At 41.4% G+C, this 25005-nt stretch overlaps 1 protein-coding gene across 4 annotated transcripts in view; it reads left to right on the top strand.

The window, feature by feature from the left end:
• Positions 1-25005, top strand: part of LOC126399613 (thyroid hormone receptor alpha-B) — a 227492-nt gene that overhangs the window by 172619 nt on the left and 29868 nt on the right. The window contains exons 1-6 of one of the 4 annotated variants that reach the window (XM_050059707.1): positions 445-600; positions 11924-11985; positions 12437-12493; positions 18784-18884; positions 21881-22028; positions 23663-23868. In XM_050059707.1, coding sequence (XP_049915664.1) covers positions 560-600; positions 11924-11985; positions 12437-12493; positions 18784-18884; positions 21881-22028; positions 23663-23868 — 615 coding nt within the window. In that variant the 5' untranslated portion in view covers positions 445-559. Of the gene's footprint in view, positions 1-444; positions 601-11923; positions 11986-12436; positions 12494-18783; positions 18885-21880; positions 22029-23662; positions 23869-25005 lie in introns of those variants that run through there. The other 3 variants (XM_050059706.1, XM_050059709.1, XM_050059708.1) reach the window with 3 other exon arrangements.

Consider the following 25005-nt stretch of genomic DNA (forward strand, 5'->3'; position numbering starts at 1 on the left):
GGCAAATTGTGATTTGTGATATTGGGCTTTATAAATAAAATTGATTGATTGATTGATTGATTGATTGTAAATGTGCTGACATAAGTGGAAATCCTCTGTAAGGACATAAAGTTCTCTGTGAGCGGTGTTGATGGCTGTTTTCTTATGTTTCTTGATATCTTTTGCAGTCCTGCGTGCAGCTTTAGCCTTAATGAAACCTGCACTTGCTTAAAATAGTCAAGTCTCATGAGAGCGCTCAGTTACCTGACAGCCTGGCAATTACATGTTAGACGCACTCCGCAGTCACTGTCAAAGTCACAGGTGGAGACGCTGGCTGTCCTCCAATCAGGGTAGACTGGGTGGTACTACCAGCAGAGCAAGAAAGTCCCACAGATTAGAGGAAGAGGGAGGGAGAGGCAGAGTGTATTTGAGTGGGTCGGCAGGCTAAACATAGCACAACTGGTAGAGACATCAGGGTGTAAGAGTGAGAAAGACAGATAGACAGAGACTAGGTCTATGCATGAGCGCCGTGTCGCTGCAAGTCGTCTACATCTGCAACTTCAACTAGACCTCCTCTGCCATGCATATTTTACAGTCCCACTGCGTCATCAGGTCGGCACTGTAAGTCTTTTTCGTGTCATCTTTTTGGCTTGTGTTGTTGACTCTTCTCTTCTGTATGTGTATTTGTTTAGGGCTGCGTTAGCACCCAGTTGTGCAACATGTGCGCTTATTTTGCACAGCTATCAGGCCATAGGAATCATACTGTTGCTGTTACACGCCAACTTAAGTTTCATACTGTGTGTGTGTGTGTGTGTGTGTGTGTGTGTGTGTGCTGGAGAGGCCAGAGAGTACAGTATGTGCATGTTTCTGTGGGGTTGGCTCAGGTTGCGGAGAGGCACAGTGTGTGCGGGGACCTTGTATACTCAGCGGTGTGTTGCAATCCCGTCAGAGTTTGAGAGCTGGAAATTGAAAAGCGCTCTGTGGTATGCCTGCACTGCACAAGGCGACAAGCCCCAACCTGCAAAAAACTCACATTCCATCAAAAAAATATTCAATTATGCATGATGTTTTCATCCGTGAGACAGGCGTGCTTGTATTTGCACTAAGTGGCCACACGTTCACCGGCTGTGTGATACAGTGTCAAGTCCTGTCAAAGCTGCCTGCTTTTTAGCATAAGCACCCAAATCACTTTTTCCTTTTTGTTTGTTTGGATGTTTGTTTACGGTTTTGCTTCACACAGTCATGTCAGACAAGATGTTTCTCTTTTATCTTTTCACACTGAAGCAAATTTGTGCATGTCGTGTGTTTTTCTGGTCATATTTTTGTTTTCTTTTGCTTCTTAGGGCCACTTGACACCGTTTCTCTCCAACCCTTTCCACTGAGAGCTCTCAGAGCAGCGCAAAGCACTTCTGAGGCTCCGCCAAGAGTGCTAAGCTCTTTTTTTAGCTGCGAGGGTGCTAATATTTTCATCAGAGCTATTTTGGGATTGATCAGACTTTAATAGAGGGTTAGAGCCGGAGCTTATTCAGAGAGCCGTGATTTGAATTATCATTTCATTACTGTGTCATTGGTCTGCCAGTTCTCCGGCTGTTGTGCAGTGTTGTCGTCAGTACCACCTAAATCGAGACCAGGTCATAACCAAGACCAGGGTTTATCCAGACCAAGTCTTTGAGGGTTGAGGTTAAGACAAGACCCGGACTGAGGCTGGGCGTGACCGAGTCAATTTCAAGGGGTTGGGACTAGACCAGGACCGAGGCAGAGTGTAACTGCGACAAGACCAGGACTTTGAGGGGTTGAGACCATGTCAGGGCCAGGACCGAGGCAGGGCATGATGGAGTCAAGACAGAGCAGAGACTTTGAGGGGTTGAGACCAAATGAAGACCAGGACTGAGGCAGGGTGTTACTGAGACAAGACCGAGGCTTACGGGGGTTGAGACGGAGTCAAGACCAGATCTAAGGCAGAGTGTGACCGAGACAAGACCGAGACTTTGAAGGGTTGAGACAAGGTCAAGACCATGACCATGACCAAGACAAGACCAAGACTTTAAGGGATTGAGAACAAGTCAAGACCGTGGCCGAGACAAGACCGAGACTTTAAGGGGTTGAGAACAAGTCAAGACCGTGACCGAGACAAGACCAAGACTTTAAGGGGTTGAGAACAAGTCAAGACCGTGACCGAGACAAGCCCGAGACTTTGAGGGTTGAGACCAAATCAAGACCAGGACTGAGGCAGAGTGTTACTGAGACAAGCCCGAGACTTTGAAGGGTTGAGACGAAGTCAAGACCAGATCTAAGGCAGGGTGTGACCGAGACAAGACCGAGACTTTGAAGGGTTGAGACAAGGTCGAGACCATGACCAAGACAAGACCAAGACTTTAAGGGGTTGAGAACAAGTCAAGACCGTGACCGAGACAAGCCCGAGACTTTGAGGGTTGAGACCAAATCAAGACCAGGACTGAGGCAGAGTGTTACTGAGACAAGCCCGAGACTTTGAAGGGTTGAGACGAAGTCAAGACCAGATCTAAGGCAGGGTGTGACCGAGACAAGACCGAGACTTTGAAGGGTTGAGACAAAGTCAAGACCATGACCAAAACAAGACCAAAACTTTAAGGGGTTGAGAACAAGTCAAGACCGTGACCAAGACAAGACCAAGACTTTGAGTGGTTGAGATCAAGTCAAGACCGTGACCAAGACAAGACCAAAACTTTAAGGGGTTGAGAACAAGTCAAGACTGTGACCAAGACAAGACCAAAACTTTAAGGGGTTGGGAACAAGTCAAGACTGTGACTGAGACAAGACCAAAACTTAAAGGGATTGAGAACAAGTCAGGACCATGACCAAGACAAGACCAAAACTTTAAGAGGTTGAGAACAAGTCAAGACTGTGACTGAGACAAGACCAAAACTTAAAGGGATTGAGAACAAGTCAGGACCATGACCAAGACAAGACCAAGACTTTAAGGGGTTGGGAACAAGTCAAGACCAGGACTAAGGCAGGGTGTGGCAGAGACAAGACCAAGACTTTGAGGGGTTGAGACCAAGTCAGGACCAGGACTAAGGCAGGGTGTGGCCGAGACAAGACCAAGACTTTGAAGGGTTGAGACCAAGTCAAGACCGTGACAGAGACAAGACTGAGATTTTGAGGGGTTGAGAACAAGTCAAGACCAGGACTAAGGCAGGGTGTAACCGAGTCAAGACCGAGACTTTGAGCGGTTGAGACCAAGTCGAGACCAGGACCGAGGCAGGGTGTGACTGAGACAGGACCAAGACCAGACCAGCGCGAGACCCACAATGCACAACACACTCATGATAAATGTTGACCATGCACATCGGGCTGGGTAGTAAATCCATATGATATCAATGTAGTGATAACAGACTAGATAGTTTTAAATGCTGTATTACAGTAAAGTGATGTCATTTCCTGAACTCACAGGACTGTTCAAGCTGTTCTAGTATTTGCTTTTACCCACGTAGTCATTGTGTCCACATTACTGATGATTATTAACCAAAAATCTCATCGTGTAAATATTTTGTGAGAGCACCGATGGTCAACCCTACAATATAAATAATCAGAAGGCGTAATGGGGTGAATTGTATGTGGTGGAATTTTGCGTTGTTCTCTATGAGCAAACAAATACAAACAAACAGGAAGGAGCTTAAATCAATTTGAAATTTACAATACAGAGCTCCTTTTTTGCACAGACAATTTAGTGATATCGCTGCAGTCGCGGTGTTGACCGGTCTTGAAATAAAATCCTCTTTGTCCGAGACAAGACAGAGTAAAAATGTGGTTCGGTCCGGGACAAGACTGAAACCTTCACAAAGTGGTCCTGATTCAGCTCTCGACTACTGCAACCATGCTGTTGTGTTATTTTATGTCAAATTTGTTCTTGTCTAAATATTTTGTGAGAGAAGCGATGGTCAGTCCTACAATATAAATAATCTAAAGGCTTAACAGGGTGAATTTTATGTGCTGGAATTTTCCGTTGTTTCCGATAAGCAAACAAATACAAACATGAAGGAGCTGAAGTCAACTTAAACATCTCTATGTGCACCTTTGTTTTGTACCGGCAGTTTAGTGATATCGCTGCAGTTGTGATCGTGAGCGGTCTTGAAATAAAACGTCTTTGTCCGAGACGGGACAAGACAGAGTAAAAATGTGGTTGAGTCCGGGATGAGGCTGAAACCTTCACACAGTGGTCTTGATACCCGTCCTGAGTACTACAACCATTCTGTTTTGTTATTTTTTATTTTTGTTTAGTCATATTTTTTAGCACAGCTCAGCTGAAGGTAAACAAAGTTTAACACGTGGCAGGTTTCGGCCTCTTTTTGTGAGCACCCTGTTGTCGTGATTTAAGATCTCAGTGCGGAGATGCAGAGAAGGCGTAGTTATCGTGGAAGTGACAGAGATGTGACTAAAGTGTATCTGTTTGCCTTTTTGCCGCATGGGAGGACTGAACTGTCACAAAGCTGTCAATCTGATGTTTGTCGCCTCCAGCAGCTGTACGGAGTGATGTGGAAGCCAACTGGCACAGGGAGAGGTATTTACCTTTGAGTGTCAGTCAGAGAAAACTCCACCTTGTCTTTCTGCTGCTGTGACAGCTCCAATTCTTTTTTTTTCTCAGCCTGCTGACATTTAATTTTTGCCCACAAAGTGAACGAAATGCATCGGGCATGTTCAGAGAGCTCTCAGATATCTTAATCATTGTGAAATATGCACCCTGCTACCTTTGCTGCCGTTGTATGCCAAGAGGTGTTGCCTCACAGATGAGCATCTTTTGGAGACGTTTGTCATGTCAGATGTCCTCTATCCTCCCCCCATGACAAGAACATTATATCCTTTACTTTACATGAGTTTCTAATCAGATACTACAGGCACAACAATCCCAATAAATCAAGCTTTAACTCAGTGGGCTATTTAGGAGTGTAATTTAATGCCCTGTTAAGCTATGTGATGTATTGTGAAAAGGGCAAAGGGAACCATAACCAAGAACAAGACAGTGCTATAATTGAAGCGAAGGTAAAGTGTGAAGGGCAGTCTGAGTTGGCATTTAAGCTCGATTACAGCAACAACTGAACTTAACAGGCAATTATATTGTTATGTGTCCGAGGGGCAAACATTGTTTGCTGGTGTGAAATACAAAAACAAGATGGATTAGAGGAGAGGTGAGAAACGTTTTGGTCATTCAGAAGCAGTGCTGTGTTTTCTATAAGACCTTTTGATCACTGTGGGGAATAAACGTGTCGCTTTGCATAAAATCCCCTCATTACAGAGCATGGAAACAAAAATGTGTTTTTATGCACTGAGTGACTTCAGCCTGTGTTTTTCCATCACTGCAGCCCAGCTCCGTAGTACATATTCTAAAGTGGCCAATTAGAATATAATCGGAGATGTCAGTATGCATACTAAACTTGTTGGAAGTGAGTCATCCCAACATGCAAAGTACAACGGAAAGCAAAGAGCCACTCGGAGCTGGAGCTGTGTTATCAGACAGCATCAGGAACATTAACACAACTATTTAACCCTTTTGAAAAATGACTTTGCTGTCACTCATTGTTCCCGAGTTGATTCAGATGTTGCTTTTCAGTTTGCATTTGTTACACTGATCTGCAGACGCACACATGTGTCATTACCTCTTTGTACAAAATGCAAAGGAATGAAGAAGAAGAATAACTTCATTAAACCCGCAGGCGAAGTTCAGTTTTCACTCCATGTTCTTTACACACCCACACACACACACACACACCCCCACAGTACCTGTAGACATGCAGTTGACAGAGATGTTGGGACGTCAGGCGCCGCGGGTGCGGTTAGAGGTTTGGTGCCTTGCTCAACAGTGCTGCTGTGGTGCCCAGGAGGTGAACTGGCACCTCTCCAGCTATAAGTCAACACTTGCACTCATTGGTACGGGACCTGAACCGCATGACAGCAGACAACAGCCAAGCACCTGACGTTGACTGTGAACTTTAGAGACACTGGGCCTCGTTCCCAAACAGGACAAAATGTTTCACACACAAATCCAGGTGTTCATCAATATTTTTTTCACCTGAATTTTGTACTCTGCAAACCAATTCAGAACCACCTCGGACCAGGTGTACGCACAAATGATAAAGGCCCAGCTGTTGGAGAGTTTGTGAACACACACCTTTTAGCTGAATGTTTAGTTTTATTAAAACCAAATTCATTTAAAAATGGCTGAAGAAGCTCACGACCTATTGGGACAACATATATGTAACGTACTGACTTGCCCAGGGACACAATGGTAGCACTACTCGGAGTAATACCAGATGATATTAAAGGACGGGTTCATACTTCCCTTCTCCACATTGTATTAACTGCATTAGCTTACTGCTGGTTCGATCCAGACCCCAGAAAGTACGGGAATTGTACTGTATGGGAAAAGATGACTCATTATTTACACTTGAAGAAAGTAACATTCGCTAAACGACCTGTTGAAAGTATAATTTTACCTGATCCTATGTGATCATTGACCCATATACCCTGTTTTATCTCTGATTTCTAATTTCCCTTTTGAGTTATTATCATTATTTTATTGTTATTTGCCTCTATTATTTATTTTACTTTTACTTTTTTTCTCAACCATGAAGTGCAAGTAGATTTAGTGAGCTGAATGTGGATGTGGGAGGCAGAGTGGGGGCTTGACAGTGACAGGGACAGTGTACGTTCATATGTTTTAATATGTGGTCCTGAATTTTGAAAATAAAAAAATTAGTTTAAAAATGGTCCTTTCATCCTCATCAGTTATTGTCATAATTAAAGTATTTAGTTACAAACCCTGAGTGTCTCAGTCTAAGCTCACAGTGAAGTATATGAGAAAGTCTATATTAAAATGTAATTGTTTTGGTTTTGAATTTACTTCCACTGATTTCTAGTGGCATGAAATTGCGCATACACAAAGAGCAGCCTATATAAAAGTTTCCCTTACACCTCCGAGCAGGTGATGTGATGTCGCCTTGCTTTGAGAACGTTCATCTTCAGTGACTGACAAAACATGTTTGAAGAGAATGACCAGCAGCTTATCAGCCATTTCCAACTGCAAAGACATTCACTATTATGTGTGTGTAGAAACAACGTCAGCACTTTCTCCGTGATGCACTTTGAGGCACTTATCTTCTTATATGGAGGAATGGGGGTGTGGCATTTTCCTGATTGCAAGTTGCAGACAAGCGCCTGTCAGTGCAGATTGATAATGATTCACCGACATATGCGCGGTGGTGAGAAGAAAATTGTCTGGTGTGCACATGCCATAAATTCAACTGTATTTTTAGTGCACACTTACTTGTGCTTCATATAACTGTTTTTTTGTGTGTGTGGCAAATTAACATTTTTTAATTCTTAATTGTTTGAACGTTGGAACGGTGGATTGTTGCGCTTGTAAATTGTTCGGCAAAAATGTAAAAATACAACATTAACAGCAACAATACAACACGTATATGTATATAAATTATATATGTACATACAAGATAAATGAAAACTGACAAAACAATTGTGACAGAACAAAAAACTAACAAACAAGCAAACAGACAAACAAAAAAAACAGCCAAATTCACGCAGGTCAGGCATCTTGCATCGATATTATAAGATATATTAATTTGTAACTGCAGGGAAATGGAGTCGCTGTAGTTAATTTGTATTTTCCTTTTTTGTAATTCTGTTTTTATTAGTTTATAAATGCAATATCAACAGATGTAAGCAAACCCCACAGCCAGTTGAACATAAAGACCTTGAGCAAGAACAAACCAAGCAAAAATATATTCAGCAGTTAAAAGCTGAGTGCCTCAGTCTTAGCTTACAGTAGAGTATATGAGTACATCTGATGTTGGCTCGAGACATACATGTAGAGACAGTGGGGGAAATAATCACAAAACAATTTCTGGTTCTTATTCAGACAAAATCAGGTCTAATGTTTGAGACATATGTTAACTATTTTGACAAGTTCCCAAATAAAATTTCCTTCTGGGTTCTCAAACTAAAAGTCTCTCCATCACATAACTATTATACACTGAGTCAATCCATTCATCAATTTTTCAGCCATTTCTTTGTTAGGGGTTTCTTACATGCCACCAATAATATTCGTAGCAGATCAGGTGCATCAGTTCAAAATGAAAGGTTTTTTTGGTTAAAAAATGAAACAGTTTCAAGCATGCCATGAATTTTAGTCCAAAAAGGAGTGACGGAGGGGCACCCCTAGAAGATATGAGGGTGGTTTGCTCCTTTGTTCCCACGTGATCAAAAAATACTTTTTTTCTGGACAGTATGGAGAGGATAGAGAGCTTGTTTTCCATTGTTGTCTCAATATCTTCTTCCTGTTCTTCTTCTGTAATAGTCAGATTATCTTCAGCTTCCCACCTTGTTTTAACTCTGAATGTGTTTCCTTGTTTAGTTGTTGAACGCTCAGGTACAATTTAAAAAGGACCTTTTTATACGGTTCATCCTCATGTGCTTTAATAGATAATTTGCATTTTCAATAAAGACTTTTATGGCTGCAGCTAACAATTATTTTGACTGTGGATTAATCAGTCAGTTATATTCAAGAAGAATAGTGGGAAAAATAGTGGAAAATATTGATCAGTGTTTCCCAAAGCCTGAGATGATGTCCTCAGATGTCTTGTCCACAACCCCAAAAATTCAGTTTACCATCATAGAGGAGTAAAGAAAACAAAATATTCACGTTTAAGAAGCTGAAATCAGAGAATTTGACTTTTTTACCTTAAAAAAAAAGAAGACTCAAACTGATTAATCGATTATCAAATTAGTTGGCATTTATTCGAAGCTCACAACTAATCAATAAATTGTTGCAGCTCTAAAGATTTTTCAGAATTTTCATGTGCTCTATAATGCCTTAGTATATAGTATGTTCAGTACCTTATGGTATTTTATTTATCGTGCAGTTGGGACAGTTTCCTCAGTCAGGTGCTGTATTGATATATCTGCAGTAAGTGCTTTATAATCTGTACATATGACCCTCTCCATCATCAAACCTTTGATTCAGATAAGGAAAAACTCAAACGTGAGGAAGAGCAGCAGAGGAGAGCTCATTCCCCCCGATAATAAATAACATACTGTACTATAGCTCCCTCACAGACAGCGCAGATGTAACCTAGAGGCCTGTGTATTGCATCTTAACAGAGTGGAACTTCGTTTTATTTATGGTGCTAATGGAGTCCTGCTCCCTCTCCTGGAGCTGGTATTAAAGGGCCCTGGTGTGGGAGGAGAGCTGGAGGCTATCAGGAGCGTCTGAGAGCAGAGAGCTGGACTCCTGGGACTCTGGACACACCGAGCACCGACGAGGAGCACTCACACACTCCTCTGTTTCTCCCCTTCAGATATGCTTTTTATTTTTTTTCGCTCCTCTCCTCTCCTCTCCTCTACTTAACTCCCTCCCTCCTCCACCTCTGTGCTTTCATGATTCCCTGCAGAGCAGCCAGTGCCCATCTGTGCTTTACATGCCTTTCACATGTGTCAGTGTGGTTGGAGGTGTGTTTCTGAGTGCACATGCTCGCTGGCCGTGGTGCTGTGTGCATGCTCGATGCATAATAGAGCAGCGGTCTTTGTGTTTCCTCTGTTATTGCGGGGCCTTCCCATGTGTGCCCTAATAATTTATTGTATTCCAAAAAAAAATAATTTTCCTGCTCTTCAGTTTAAGGTCGGGATCACCCCCAAAAACTTTTCCCGCCACATACCAACTTTGACATACGGAAGTGCCTTTACTTGTTTGTCTAGACAGCTTCATTACTCCTCTGTTAGAAATTTAAGTGGTGGCAAACCATGCTCCTGTTTTTTCAATTTAATTTGAGTACCAGATGTTGAGCTGGTACAGGGACACGGGGTGATTTAATGTTAGAGGAGACAAATGCAGAAAAGTCTGTTCCTTCTTCTTGAGCTCAGGACACTGAATTTTACTGATCCCTCGTGTTTTCTTGTCACTGTTTGGTTCATTAACGTCTGTCTGAACTTTGTTATAAACCCTATTTATATACGACATGAACATCTGATCTTTACTTTGATACGTTACCAAAAAATGGCATCTATTGTACGTACACCTGTTGTTGAAAGCATCAGTCGTGCTAGAAATGTTCTCCAAAACATGAAATGACTTTGAAACAGTTGATGATAGAGACGAGCTTTAAATTGTACATGAACTGTGAGATTCTCAGCTTCCCGAGGTGTTTAGATTTTTGCCTTTTTGACGATCAGAGTGGAAATTCAACTCAACGCTGCGTGTTGGGTGGAACACGCAGCTGTCAAAAGAAATAAAACACGGCCAAGGGTATGGAAAAGAATAAATATACGGTGAAAGAGGTTTTAGATATTAGATTTGCAGCGAGGAATGAAAATATTATTCTTGACTGCAGTCTTCCATATGTTGACAGATTACATTGTCTATTTTCCAGTGATATAAAACACTTTCTGATTTACTCCCAGAAGTGATGTCGACCAAAATATAGAGAGACCACCAGAATTTATTATCGTCACATTGTCTACTTAAAACATAAAAGGCTGTAACTCAAATACAAAAAGTGTATTTGCACCAAAGTTCACAGGGAGCTCCTGACCACCTAAACAACTTTTCACATCCCCAGTTTACTATAGAGATTTTCAACAAAACACATATGTTTTTTTTTTATGTCAAATACAGTATGCTCACTAGGGATGCACCAATTTACCAGCCGAACATCAGTATCAGCAGAAACTTGCCTCACTGACTGCCCGCAACCTATCAGTAAATAAGATGGCATGAACAGATGGAGGGGGCCGGTGTTATTCTGTCATGTCACATCAATTTTGCGCAGACTAAAAAGTGGGGCTCGAGACTAACGACATCCCATTGTCCCAGGGACAATAGAAAACATTTGGGACAATCAGAGATCTTCCTCAGGATGAAAGGGCGCAGTAAAATCATCATTAACGTGTCTGGGGACGCACCGTATCTTTTCCCAGATCATGCTGCACTGTGAACAACAAATCCGTGTTGACATCAGCAGGAGGAGAGCTAGTTAACTTTAGCTATTAGCTGTTAGCGGCTGTTGAATTGATTTACATTATGATGCGTTCATGCTCCTTTCAGTGAAAATGAGTATTGGTTGAGGGTTATTTATAATATTATCATGTTGTGTCCAAATGTAATCTTGTAAAATGTACGTTTGGTGAGAAATTTGAATAAATACAGTCGTTTAAAGGAGAAATTCGATGTTTTCACGGCAATATAAAATAGATATTAGAGAGAGAAGACTATATATTATGGAAATAATATAGTAGAAGGGCTTTTAAAGCAGTTTTTTAATGTGTTTTTCATGTGAAAGAAAGTTTTATTACAGGTAACAGGTAATTTTTTTAGTAAGGAAGATTTCTTTGTGTCCCTGGGGAAAAAAGGAGGAATAAATAACAGCAACAACAACAAAAAAACATGAGTATCACCAGCCAAAATCATCCATATTGTAAATTATAACTTCAGTATCAGTATCGGTGCATCCCTAATGCTCACACAGATATGATGCATGATGGTAACCTAATGCTGCTCCAGAAAGAAAGGGTAGGTTCCCCTGAATCATGTGATGTGTAAGCTCAGAATTGGCAAAAATATAAAACTGTTTCCAGGCTTTTTTAAGTCTGTGTAGGTTTCATTAATGAGCATTGTTATTAAGCTCGATTGTGATGGACTTCTGACAGACATGGCGTGTCCAGGGAATCAGTGCATTTGTCTTAAGTCTTTTGCTGGACACTTTGTGATCGCAGGACGAGGTGGAATAAGCCGGCCTTTACACTTGTTGAGCAATCTTTTTTATTTTATACGTGGCCAAACTGTGAGAATGCTTTTCTGGCTGATCCAGTTTGAATTGAAATGTGTTTTTAATACCTTAAAATGTGTTTATTTACATGCACTCATTTGTTTTTCTCTCTTCTCTTTGTTTCCTCCTCTCAGGTGGCTCAATGGCCCGAAAAGGAAGAGGAAGAACAGCCAATGTTCGTTGAAGAGTATGACTGGTGAGTAACTGATGGGTGGTGTTTTGATGGCGGGAGCGACTTTCTAAAGTGGCAGCTGGGAGACAAACCTCCACTCTTTCACCTGAAGTGTGAATGAAGTCTGAACTTTTGAATCTTTTTAGAAACACACCTCCTCTTCAGAAAATAAAAGCTCCCTAAATGCAGGGACACACTCATTTTGAAAATCGCTTTCCCAGCACCAGCTGTATTTGAAACATTTTTGTATTCTGAGAATCTTTTTAGAACAGGGAAAATTGTAGCTGTCAGTCTCAGCACAGTGAATGCATGCAATTGAGTGACTGCACAGAAGCTAGTGGTACATGATTCATCGCTGCCTCGTGAACGTTACGCTTTCGATTTGTCACCTCCAAAGAGAAAAAGTAAAACATCTTGGCATCTGTCATCAATAAACGAAAGCCTTCTGCTCTGTCTGCTTTCTTGTTGGACACAGCTCGTTGTCTGAGTGACAGCTCCAAATCCCCCGAGCTGAAAGAGGCGAATAAAGAAGGTAAGAGGGGAGAGATAGTGACGGAGGCAGGGTGGGAGGAACATCACTGTAAAACTGTAAAATAAAATACATCTCCCAAGGCCAGTCCTCTCCACGTGTTTCCCCTCCCAGTGAGCGTGTTGTCTGCCTCTCTGCATCACTGCTGGAATCTTGTACCATACTCTACCTGCCATGGTCCATCTGAACCGGGAAACTATGACAATATGTCTGCCTGGTTGTATGAGATCAAATAATGTAATGATGGCAGGGTTTTCCTGTGGGAGCGTGGACCCTCAACCAGAGTTTAGATGCTTCAAAAGGCTTCGGGGACACTGAGGAGAGCTGCTCAAGATCCTGATCTAGTAAAGGGGCGTACCTTGGTATAGACTTTCCGAAAGCAAAAAGATATGTAATTAATTCCTTTATGATTTGAACCAGGCTTTAACAACGTGAGATAAAGCGACAACTATTTTAAATCACTTAAGATACATGTATATTAATAAATAGATAAATATAATTAATATAATAAATATGAAAACTACTAGATATGAATTAAAAATGCAGTTTGTCTGTGATGAATGACTCAGATCTAGTGCTGAAATGATTAGGGAATTAATGCGGCACCAATCCATCATTAGCAGTGACAAACTCACAGTTCCCCTCAGCTCTACTGAGCACTGTCTTTGAGCTCATTGTTCTGGTGTAACGGCCCGCAACTCCACTGTTTTGGTTTGCTCTATCTACTCTCAACCACCTAATTTCCATCAGGCAGCTGTTTTCAGGAAACAAAACACTGATAAATTCACTGCACACTAGAGGGTGACACAGGAGGTGATTTTCACTCCTGTGTCACCCTCTACTGTCACCCAGTCCCAGATGAATTACTGCCATCCCATCCTGTTCAAGTCAATATTTATTTATATGGCACTAAATCATAACACAAACTATCACAGGACACTTTTTACATGGATCGGGTCTTTTAACATTTTAAAATTATAATGAAAATAGTGTTAATTAATATTAGAACAACACTTTTATATATAAAAACTAAGCAAATTCATGCTGAAATAACATCTAGCATAGATAGCATAACTGCTAGAACAATGTGGCAAACAACTCCGGTAGCTTGATGCAAACACAAATGAGAATTACCATTAATGCACTAATGGAAATTAGCATTAGCATTTTGCTCCACACACATAACATAAAACAGGTCAGCTCATACTTACAGACATGTATTTCCTGTGCTCAGTGGAAACAAGCTAACAGCTGCTGACTTCACATTGCTAGATCAATATCGTTATTATGATTCCTGTCACACCCACTCCCGTTGACTTTCTTTTCTGTCCCGCCTGTGTCATGTGATGAATAGTGAATCCCATCCCGCTGGAATCCCACAGGATTCCTGAAGAAAATGTCAGCCTCTACTGTACACCACTTGCCCAGCATCAAATGGCAGACAAATAAAGTTTGGCAACATTTTAGTGAACATAATGACGCATTTAGTGGCTAAAAAGGCAGGTGTTTTCCTTAGGAGTTGGTGGAGACCAAAACAGAGGTAAAAGCAGAGTAGATATTGGACGTGTATTTGTGACGTGGGCAAAAACATGATGTCAAATCAAAATTAATGTTGAGCCATGTCTGCTAGGTGTGTAAAAAGTTGCCAGTACGTTAGCTAAAACAAGTTTACAAGGTGCTGATATGTCACTGCTGTGTTTTCAGCTTATTCTGCAGCCCCCTAGTGGCAGAAAATGTATTAATGCAGCTTTAACAATCAAAAATAAGTTGTTTATTGTTAATTAATTAGTTAATTTATCAAATCAGCATGCCAAATATTGGTATATTCTACTTTTGTACATTTTTACTGTGTTAGATTTATTATGAATTGAATTACCTTGTGTCTGCTGTTAACCCAAAATTATCAATTTGATCACGACAGTTTAAGTTTATTAACATATGCATTAAAAAGTACAGTTGTACATTTAAATGCAATGACACGCATTTGCCCTAGCTCTCTCCACTCATTAAAATTTATATAAATACTAAAAAAAAAAAAAAAACACCCATAAATAAATTAAAAATTAAAAAAATAAATAAATAAAATTCAAAAAGCAATAATAAAAAATAATTAAAAATTGAAAAACACTTGAAAAATAGTTTGAACTAAAATTACAATTGAAACAGTTTATTTATTAATCAAAAAATCTATAGATTAATTAAAGTAGAAACGTCACGGCCCTTGTCCATTTGTTAACACCATAATTTAACCCCTTTTTTTTATAGAATAAATGGTCAGTTTTTTAATTTTGAGTGCCATTCAGGAAAGAGACACTGACCACAGCAGTAGCTGGGGCACTACATTCTGTACAACAGCTGTTGTTTCAAATCCAGCTCCTGTGTATAGTTTCCTGTGCCCTGATGTCGTCAGTGTTTACAGTCTCAAATGTCCCCCGACCGTGTGTTGACATGTCAGGACCTCTGAGAAACAGCCTCCTTCGGGGACCTCATTCATACCAACCCTGATTTACACACTTAGATGAAACGAAACAGCAGCTGTTGTGTTGGGAATCTGGTGAAGACAAAATATTTATCTTGACTGAGCCGCACTAGAAATACCTCCTTCCGTTTTTCCTCGGTTTTGTTGGTGGAGGTGTTGCAGGGCCCGTCATGTGAGGGGCGGGCAGCCAGATCCACAGAGCTGCCTGCAGTGGTATTGATTTTGGGCTTGGCTTCCAAACACAGCCTCAGCAGACTGGCTCGGGGATCCAGCTGCTGCTCGCCCTGCCAACCCACCGGAGCTGACATTTTTCCTATATGATCATCCTCTGATGTCCTCGTTATCTTTCCTTTGGCCTGTTTCTCCTCTCCCTCCTCCTCTCCTCCTGCCCCCTCTCCTGTGTTATTTTCTTGATGTCTTCTAGCCTGAGAGATTTTTTTATTAGCAAATGCACTTGTGCACTTTCCCCAGCATATTTTACATCCATTTTCACTTGAGTAGTTTGTTTTTTTTATTCCCTTCTTGGTTATATTCATATTTTGATTTCTAAGGGATAATCAGAAAGAGCTCATGAGCTTTTTAAAGATACGTATCAATTGCCAAAATGTCACTTGTGCCCCTTTGGCGCTCGTCTCTCCTTCTTCTCCTCCTCTTTTTTCTCAGTTTCCCACCATCCTCTTCCCCGCCCCCTCCTCCTTCTCTAAAACCTGTAACAAAGCCAAAAGGCAGAGCCCAACTGACACTGCCAGTCACAGCTCTCACCACGCCTTGGTATACACACACATTAGCATATATGTCATGAGAACGACACACACATGTACACTATGCTCAGAGTACAAAGCTCTGCCAGTGGCTCTGTTTCTGAGTGTGTTCCTGTGTGTGTGTGTNTCCCAGCTTCTGTGCTATATATCATATGAAATGACTGGAAATCTGCTGTTTCCTGTGTCTCTGTGCTCACTCCCGCAGTCTCACTGGTCTTGTAGGCAGCAAATGGAAAAAGAACAAACTGTCCTATTCCCGCGTTGAAAGCAGACGACCGACTGCAGAGGGAGGAAGAGGAGTACACAGAGAGAGGGAGAGCAATCAAAATACTGTAAATTTAGATTAGCCACTGGAGTTTATGGAACCTATGCATTAAGATAATTGTCACACATTCCATTTGGTTAAAACCCCGTTATTATAACATCCAGGACCCAGCATGTGATGATGGGACCACAAAGATTTGTATGTTTATGTAAGTAAGTGAAGAGCGCACACAAAATGAGAAATGTTCATTCATATTCGTCAGACCTGACTTTAGCTAAAGTTCAAATCACTGCTGATATCATAAACCTTTTAAATCACCAGAAAACCGAGACTGAAACTTAGTTGATGTCTCGTGTTAGTTGCTCTATTAAAAGACATGTCAGCCAATTAGAGACTAATTAGAAAGGATGAATGTCCCTTTGTCAGAACTCCTGACATGCAGCGTTTGTACTTATCTTCAAGTACAGGTCAAAAACAAATTTCCAGCATCATGTGATGCACATTTGCACCACTGATTCTGCTTTTAAAAGATGGTACAGTGAAGGGAGTGAGGCAGTTTCAGTGGTAATTCTGTGTGGGTGTGGTAGATCTTATGAAATGTGCCTGGAGTATTCCTGAGTTTAAAAGATATTGACATTTAACGGTGCCCTGTAGAGTTTTTTTTGTCAATAGACAAAAGACCAAATACAAATTGACTGTATCCTTGGGGCCTGACAAATATGTCGAAAGCATTTTTCCTCCTCAAAAAACGTTTCTAGAATCATGTTTGAAGAGACAAAAAAACACTTGACTATGCTCCCATAAATATTTAATGAAATAATAATATTATCTAACTATAACTGAAACTTAAAAACAATTTGTTAATGAAAGTACGTGTAAAAAGTCTCCCCTTAGAAAATTACTAAAATAATGGGGAAATTCAACGTCCAGTTCCTTTTTTTCCCCAATATCATAAATGAGCAAATGTACACGGTATGAAAACCATCAACTTTTATATCACGATATACCTTTAAATCGGTATATCGCTGCAACCCTGGTGTGGACTGTTTGTCGTCTCTTGTATGATCCCTTCTACAGCACTTAGTTTTTATCACCGCCACCAATTGTTGATCAGTGGAATAGCTTGAAAACCAATTAGTGAGAATGTGTCATCATGTCATCCACATCCTTCTGCACCTCTTAGACTGTGTATGAGAACTGGGCGGATCGTAAAACCTGCATTCTTGCTAATGGCCAGCAGGGGGCGACTCCATTGTTTGCAAAAAGAAGTCCGTAAGAAAATGATCCTACTTCTCACTTGATGTATTACCCCAGGTAACATATTCCTAATGAGTTTATGTTCTCGTTTGCTAGTGTCAAGTCCTCATCAATACAGCATGATGTTTATTTTGGAATTTATCGTCCCGTTTAGAAGAAAATAGACAATGAATCAGGGTATGCTTTAGGGCGTGGCTGCCTTGTGATTGACAAGTCACCACTGCGGCGACCTGACCATCAAGATAGAGGTGTAGTAAGGCATATCCTCCACAGCTGCTTGCTGTCCAAATATGGTCAATTCTGGCTCCAAAAACAAGATAGCAACAGCCATAATACATAACTCAAGGACTGAAACGCTAGTCCACAAACCAATGGATGATGTCACGATGGCTACATCTACTTCTTGCATAGTATATGGTTTTAAATCGTGCATTGTTTACATCCAGGTTTGCAAGCAGCCTTCTTCCTTACTGCTTTTGCTAGTGTATTTCTTTGCATATTACAACCACCAACTGTCGATCAATGGAAAAGCATGTAAACCAATTAGCAAGATTATGTATCATGCCGTCCATGTCCTCACGCACCTGCAAGATACAAACAAACTGTGGGGTTTCTGCAGGTTAAAAACTCCACAGGACCCCCTTTGACCTTGGTAGGAACGAGCAGATTGTGTTGCCCTGCAGGTCGGACAGAGAACTGGCTCCAACTGTTTTAGGTTAATGTCCAGGTTATGCTCAGACATTGGCAAAATTAGACGGGACCATGGACTGCGTAAAGGAAGTGGACGTAGCCTCCAGGTCTGAAAAGCAATGCAGAGTGTCTAAAACCTGCGTTCTTTCTAAGCGACTTGTCAATCGCAAGGTAGCCACGCCCTAAAGCATCCCCTGCATTATTGTCTATTTAAATCGAAAGGGGAACAAAATGTATAAAATAAACATTGTGCTCTATTGGAGAAGACGTAAAAGTAGTGATTAAGACCATAAACTCATTAAGAACATGTTTACTGAGGTGATAAATGATGCCAAAAGTTTTTTTCACTGATTTCTAAACAATCTGACTACTTTTCCCAACCAGTGGAGTCGCCCCCTGCTGGCCATTAGAAAGAATGCATGTTTAAGGCTCTTCAGCATTGGCTTCACTCTTCAGACCCCGAGGCTACGTCCACCTCAGTTACACACTCTATGCCTTGGAAGCTCATGATTCCAGCTCGCAGTGTGTTTATGTTACAGTATAAGAACTGTGGATGGATAGTGTCAAGTTTTTCCACAGTCTCCAGCCTGCTGCAGCGGTGATGAGTGGAAATAACGTGTCGGGGTGTATAGGGAGGGGTGCGTTGGCTAGGTAGAGTGGAGCTAAGCAGTAATGTGACTTAAAGGTGAGGTTGGTGTGCTTCAGTAGTGCAAGAGTGATGTGATACCAGTGTTGTGTGTTGGTGTGTAGAAGATCTGTAGTGATAAAAAAATATACTTATTATTCTTCTGTCTGACTTCATCTTTGCCCTTTCTTCTCTTTCTCTCTCGTTCTCTCTCAGGGTACATCCCCAGCTACCTCGAAAAGGATGAGCCATGTGTGGTGTGTGGCGACAAGGCCACAGGTTACCACTACCGCTGCATTACCTGCGAGGGCTGCAAGGTACACACGCACACACACACACAGAACCCCAGAGTTTCAGACACAGCAGGTTCACAACCCACATTATATCTGCCAGAAAACCTTATGTGAGGCCTCTGAGGTCAACTGCTTCCATGCACACACACACACACACAGCTACATATCTGACGCACACTCATGCACACTCACACTCGGAAGCAGTCACTTGTAAACACACACATCAAGGTCATAGACACATTGTTTATAGCCGCAGGAAGATGATATATTTATATAAAACCTGTCAGTCTGTCATGTCAGCTCTCAGCTGTCAGTGTGCTTCTGTTCATGTCTGCTCATCAGTTACATGTAATATCTAAGACACCACTGAAAGGACTGTGATTAAGCTCAGTGGGAAGTGATGTACTTGATGTAGGACTGATTGAATTTACTGCATAGGCGTGGGCGTTATGGCCCTAAAATAACAACACAATATTTCAGGGTGTTTTTGTGACAATAATATTCTTCAAAATACTGAAAAATATGTTCTGATTAATTTAAAGAACATACAATTGCAAAAAAAGACAGTGACATCAACATAAGCGTAACAGTTTGCCTTCAAATATTTAGTCCAAATTAAGCACAAATCATCTTAAATAACTCTCTATAAAAGATTCTCTATAAAATATTAAAGGGATAGTTCAGATTTATTAAGTGGGATTGTATGGGGGTTTTATCCATTATAAGTGTATTACATACAGTGGATGTCAGTCGGCACAACCCCAGTTTGGAGAAGCAGGCTGGAGTTGGACACAGAAGCTAAGCAATGCACTGCTGTGGATGGAGGTCAGCAACAAAAGGTGTTATACCCACTTTAAAAAAATCAACATCAGTTTAAGTGTTCACTATATTGAGAGTATTTCCACAACTTTACCTTTCTGCCAGACAGCCCATACCTACAGGCAAGCCATAACAGCTCCAGTTCTCCACCAAAGCTCTCGTCAAAGCCACCAAACTCCATTGACAAAAATACTAATTTTAGTACACTTATTGTAGGAGCTGTTGATCTACTGCTGCTTCCATCAGTTGCTTAGTTTGTGTTATTGTGTGACTTTGAAGAATCCAAACGAACCTCTTTTAACACAAAAGTCACACAATTACACAAACAACATAACTATTCGAGGCGGCGATACATCAGCAGTTCCCCTATTCAGCAATGTTAAATCACTGTTTTTCTCAATGGAGTCTGGCTTTTGATAAAGCATTTTAACAGCTTTGTTTTCGGGTTGGAAGCAATTAGAATGCTCTCAGTATAGCGTAAACTTAAAGTGATATTGATTTTACGTAAGACTCTTTTAGGTGGCTAAAATATATTTTCCTCCACAGCAGTACATTGCTTAGTTTCCATGTGGGACTCCAGTCTGCTCCTCCTAACTGGTGCCGACTGACATCTACTGTATGTTACATACTGTCCATGTACTCAGGGTGTCTACAGGTCCTTAAAAAGTACAGCAATAAGGCCCTAAAACTCATTAAATAGTCTAAAATTTGGGTTACTTTTTTTGAAAATGAGTGAAGCTTTCTTATGTAAAAGTCCACATTTCTAGTATTACAAATCTTTAAAAAACTATGATACTGTCATTTTACTTCAGCCTTGCACTTACCTGTTGGCAAAATGTAGATTGTCTTAACTCTAATAACCATATCCCTACATAACACTTACCTCTGCACGGGACCACATCTATACTACTTGCCTACAATGCTTACCTGATGATGCTCTTGAACGGGTCTTAAAAAGCATTAATTTTAACTGACTCATACCTGTAGACACCCTGGTACTGTCCCCACACAACCCCACTTCAAAAGACTGAACTCTAATAGTACCAAAAATAAAATCAACCACAAGTTATACATTGAAACAGTTTCCAAATAAAACATGCACCCTTGGTTACCCTTCCCTCTCTTTTGGAAATCTCCTAAAAGATTGAGGTGATTTTTCCCACCTGGACCTGTACGCTCTTCCTGCTGTAACCTGACCAGAGACCTGCATTTACTTAGACAGGCTGTTGAGTTACAAAGGCCATCGCACATTTCCTTATAATAAGTTTTCTGTCGAGCATACATTACGAGAGGCTCTTGACAAAATGACCTGGCAACACTGATTCCTGCGTGCACACAACGAGTGAAGGAGAGGGAGGAGAGACGCTGTGCTGCTGCTAGAGGAGCTGCTAACTGAGTTTATTCTGAGTAGCAAGTTGCTAGAGTGGTCTGAGAAGTCCAGAGCTGTTGATGAAACATTCAGGCCTAATGACACCACTGAGTCAGCACTGAAATTGCTCCCCTTTGTGGAACTTCTCCACCATGGAGCCAGTAGCAATTTTGATTTCAGCCATGCTTGTTGTTGCTGTGCATAGCAGAATAATGCCATTATCATGATGTGAATATTTCTTATCATTTTAAAAATTATACAAGTGTTACAGCAAAATATGTGATGGCACATCCCCATTAATGTACATTTCAAAACATCAGATTCATGCTTATTTAACTGAACGATCAATGTGCAGTCAGTAATGCAGGCATGTCTTCACTCTGCAAAAGAATATTTTAAATGTAATGTTTTATTAGGCTTGATTCATGGATATAAATTCCAGCTACAATTTGTTCAGCTCACTCCTCCACTGCTGCCCTCCAGCAATTAAAATACTTGGATGTTAACATTTACACAAATTGCCTCAGATCTTGGTAGCAAGTCAGGTACACAGTGAATTAGATCAGAGATCTTATTTCTGAATTTATCACACAGACGAAGCCGCAGCAGTAATTAAAATATGTACCTGCCAGTTTGTTATTCACACCGTATCAAACAGCAATACGAGGTGGAGAAGTTTTCATTCCTTTCTGACAGTCTCCTAAATTCATCCTCACACTTTCACCTTGTCCTCACGTGCCTCTTTCTATATATATTCCTCTCCTTTGTCTGCACACGTGACTGACTGTCTATCTCCCTCTCTCTCTCTCTCTCTCTTTGTGTGTGTCGACAGGGTTTCTTCCGTAGGACCATTCAAAAGAACCTCCACCCCAGCTACTCCTGTAAGTACGATGGCTGCTGCATCATCGACAAGATCACCCGCAACCAGTGTCAGCTCTGCCGCTTCAAGAAGTGCATCGCGGTGGGCATGGCCATGGACTGTGAGTGTTACACCTACATGTTTATACACACATTTAAATAATGTAGATGAATGAATTCTGCAGAGAGGATGCTGATTAATTTAGATTGACACATGTGCTCTAAAGCCCAGTTCAGACCAAACATTCGTGACGAGACAAAATCGTTTAAGGACTTTTCAGCGATGTGAACTGGCCCGTTTAACTCGACTCAGACCGGCTGATGGTGTCACCTGCAACTCAGCTTGTCAAGCGGTTGGTTTTAAAACATAAGGCACGTCACCTGTTGCAACAGCCAGTCAGCTTCTAGAGATTTCCACTGGACTAGTCAGTTACAAACTGTTAGCAGACGGCGTGTTGGCTTCCTGTGTCACTCTCTGATAACAGCCCATCATCCTCACCGAACACGAGTCTGTCTCATTTACATTCCAGCAGCTGTTGACCCGTATGTCGGTCTCTGTCCTCACAGTGTGTGGGTCTTGGACTGTGGGTCGCTGCTGCTGCTGGCTGTATGATTAATTGCCGCTTTTTTAAAGTTAAATTTCCATGACTTTGTTAATATGAAGCAGGTATAGGTGCTGTGTGAACGCTCAGTCCACAGAGCAATGCACACAGTCCATATTCAGAAACTGTGCCCTTAAACGGCCGTAAGTACTTCTGTTATTTCCTGGTGTCACGCCTATACTATTATAGACCTTTTAAAAGTTGAAACAAACATCCTAAATGGGTCCCTTTGGATTTCCTGTTGGAATGTTTTGCCGCGTATGTGAATGACATCACCTGACAGGAGGTAAACATGGGCCCAAGCTGTTGCCTAGTAATGCAGTTACAGTGACACGGTCTATAAAGGTAGAGGGAGTCGGTACAGCGCTGTAACAGTCATTCCTAGGCTGCGATGACAGTGCAGGGATGCAGATAGTGCAAATGTGGAAATACAGAGCATGAAAGCTGTGTGAATACAGAGCGCTTCAGACAGAAGGTGAATACAGGTAGAATGAGAAGTGTTTTTGAACCTAAAAGCATGAAAACATCTTCTCTGAAAAACCCAAATTACTTTTAAATGATTGTGGCGTATTTACTATGAATGTGAATATCTTAAGCTCAGGTTGTTTGTTGATGTTTTTGCCGTATCATCACTACAAATGCAGCTGTAGCCAGTATCTCACTATCACTGTCCTCATTCATATTTTAAGAAGCTACAAATTATATTCAGCCACAAAATAAGTCTGAAATCTGAATGAAAGTACAGAGAGTTGTTGGTATGGAGACGATACAGCGTCTCGTCTAGTCGCATTGGTGTAAACTGGCAGGTTTTCAGAACGTTGCAGACCAGCACATTGCAAGTATTTGCATGTTTCAGCTCATCCCGTCACAAACCTCTGGTCTGGACTGGGCTGAACACAAAGTGTCAAGAAGAGTTAGTGATGCAGTACTGCTGCAGGGGAGATGTGAGCGCCATATATAGCAGGTTTATATACAAACTTTATATAGAAGCTGCAATATGCAGACGATATGCAGACTTTAGGCAACACACAAACTAATTACATACCTCTTTTATGCTGTCTTTCCCTTGGCACTCTGTCTTTCTGTGGGTCTTTTCCCTCCGCCTCCTCCTCCTCTTCCTCTTCATCCTCTGCCTCCCACCGTCCACCTCCCAGTGGTGCTGGATGACTCAAAGCGGGTGGCTAAACGGCGTCTGATTGAAGAGAACAGGGAGCGGCGCAAGAAGGAGGAAATGGTTAAATCCCTCCAGAACCGTCCAGAGCCCACCGACAGCGAGTGGGAGGTGATTCACCTGGTGACGGAGGCCCACCGACACACCAATGCTCAGGGCGCACAGTGGAAACAGAAGCGTAAATTCCTGGTAAGAAGACAAATAATGACAATAAAAGCACTGTTATATATTATTATTATCAACAGAAATAGGCAGAACACCTTCATAGAAAACATCATCACAATTCTACTTTCCACATCGACGCGGCTGTGAGGGTCTGCACTTTTATTATCTCCCCATTTCTGCAAGGGAGTGTATGCACCACAAACGTGTGAACACGCCCACGTACGCAGACACCACATGTAGATTTAACAGAGCTACTGCATATCTGTTTTTGGACTAAATCCGCCCCTGAATTAGTTTCAGTGGTTGCTGTCGCACATTGTGTTCTCTGCAACAGAACAACCTTAAGGGATTTCTCAAAGTTGCCTAACATCAACATTCTTTCAACAATCCATCCATCCATTAGCTGTACCCACTTATCCGTCGGGGTGGTGGGGGGCTGGAACCGATTCCAGCTGACTTTGGCTGAGAGGCAGGGCTGAGATATAGAGACGGACAACAACTCACGCTCACATTCACTCGTGCCAAGTTATCTAAACGGCATGTGTATGGATTGTGGGAGCAAACCGGAGCACCTGGAGGATATCTACCCAGGCACAGAGAGAACATGCAAGCTTGACACAGAAAAATCCCAGCCAGCTGGCAGGTTCAAACCCAGAAACACAAGTATGGGTGTTTACCACGCATAGTTCGCCTTTATTTTCCCTTCCAACTATGTTACAAATTTGTAACCTGAGGGTTTTGTTTTCAAGCCTGTCTGATCATCTTACCACTCATGTTTCTCGCCCTGTCTGAGTTGTCTTTATTGTCAACAGTTCTCAGCTATTAAACTGGTGAGAACAGTGTTATCATATCTCATAAAAGAAAAACAGGCCAAAACTAATTAAATATGATCCAAGTTGTAACAAACCGAAATGATCCCTCATATTCTTGACACACGACACTGTGCAAAAGCAGCAAACAAAAAAGACAGATGATAGACGATAAAATAAATCTATTTCAATTTGTTTGAGCGCTCAGGTATGGAAGCGAATCGTGACTAATATTTAAATTAAAATGTATTTCCAGAAATGCTTTTTCATTTTAAGAATGTGGCTGCATTATTTCACTCATAAATAAAATTAATCATCAATCATCCTATTTGCATTTTAATTTTCTTCTTCA

This window comes from Epinephelus moara, chromosome 13, assembly GCF_006386435.1.
Source record: "Epinephelus moara isolate mb chromosome 13, YSFRI_EMoa_1.0, whole genome shotgun sequence".
Classification (NCBI taxonomy): Eukaryota; Metazoa; Chordata; class Actinopteri; order Perciformes; family Serranidae; genus Epinephelus; species Epinephelus moara.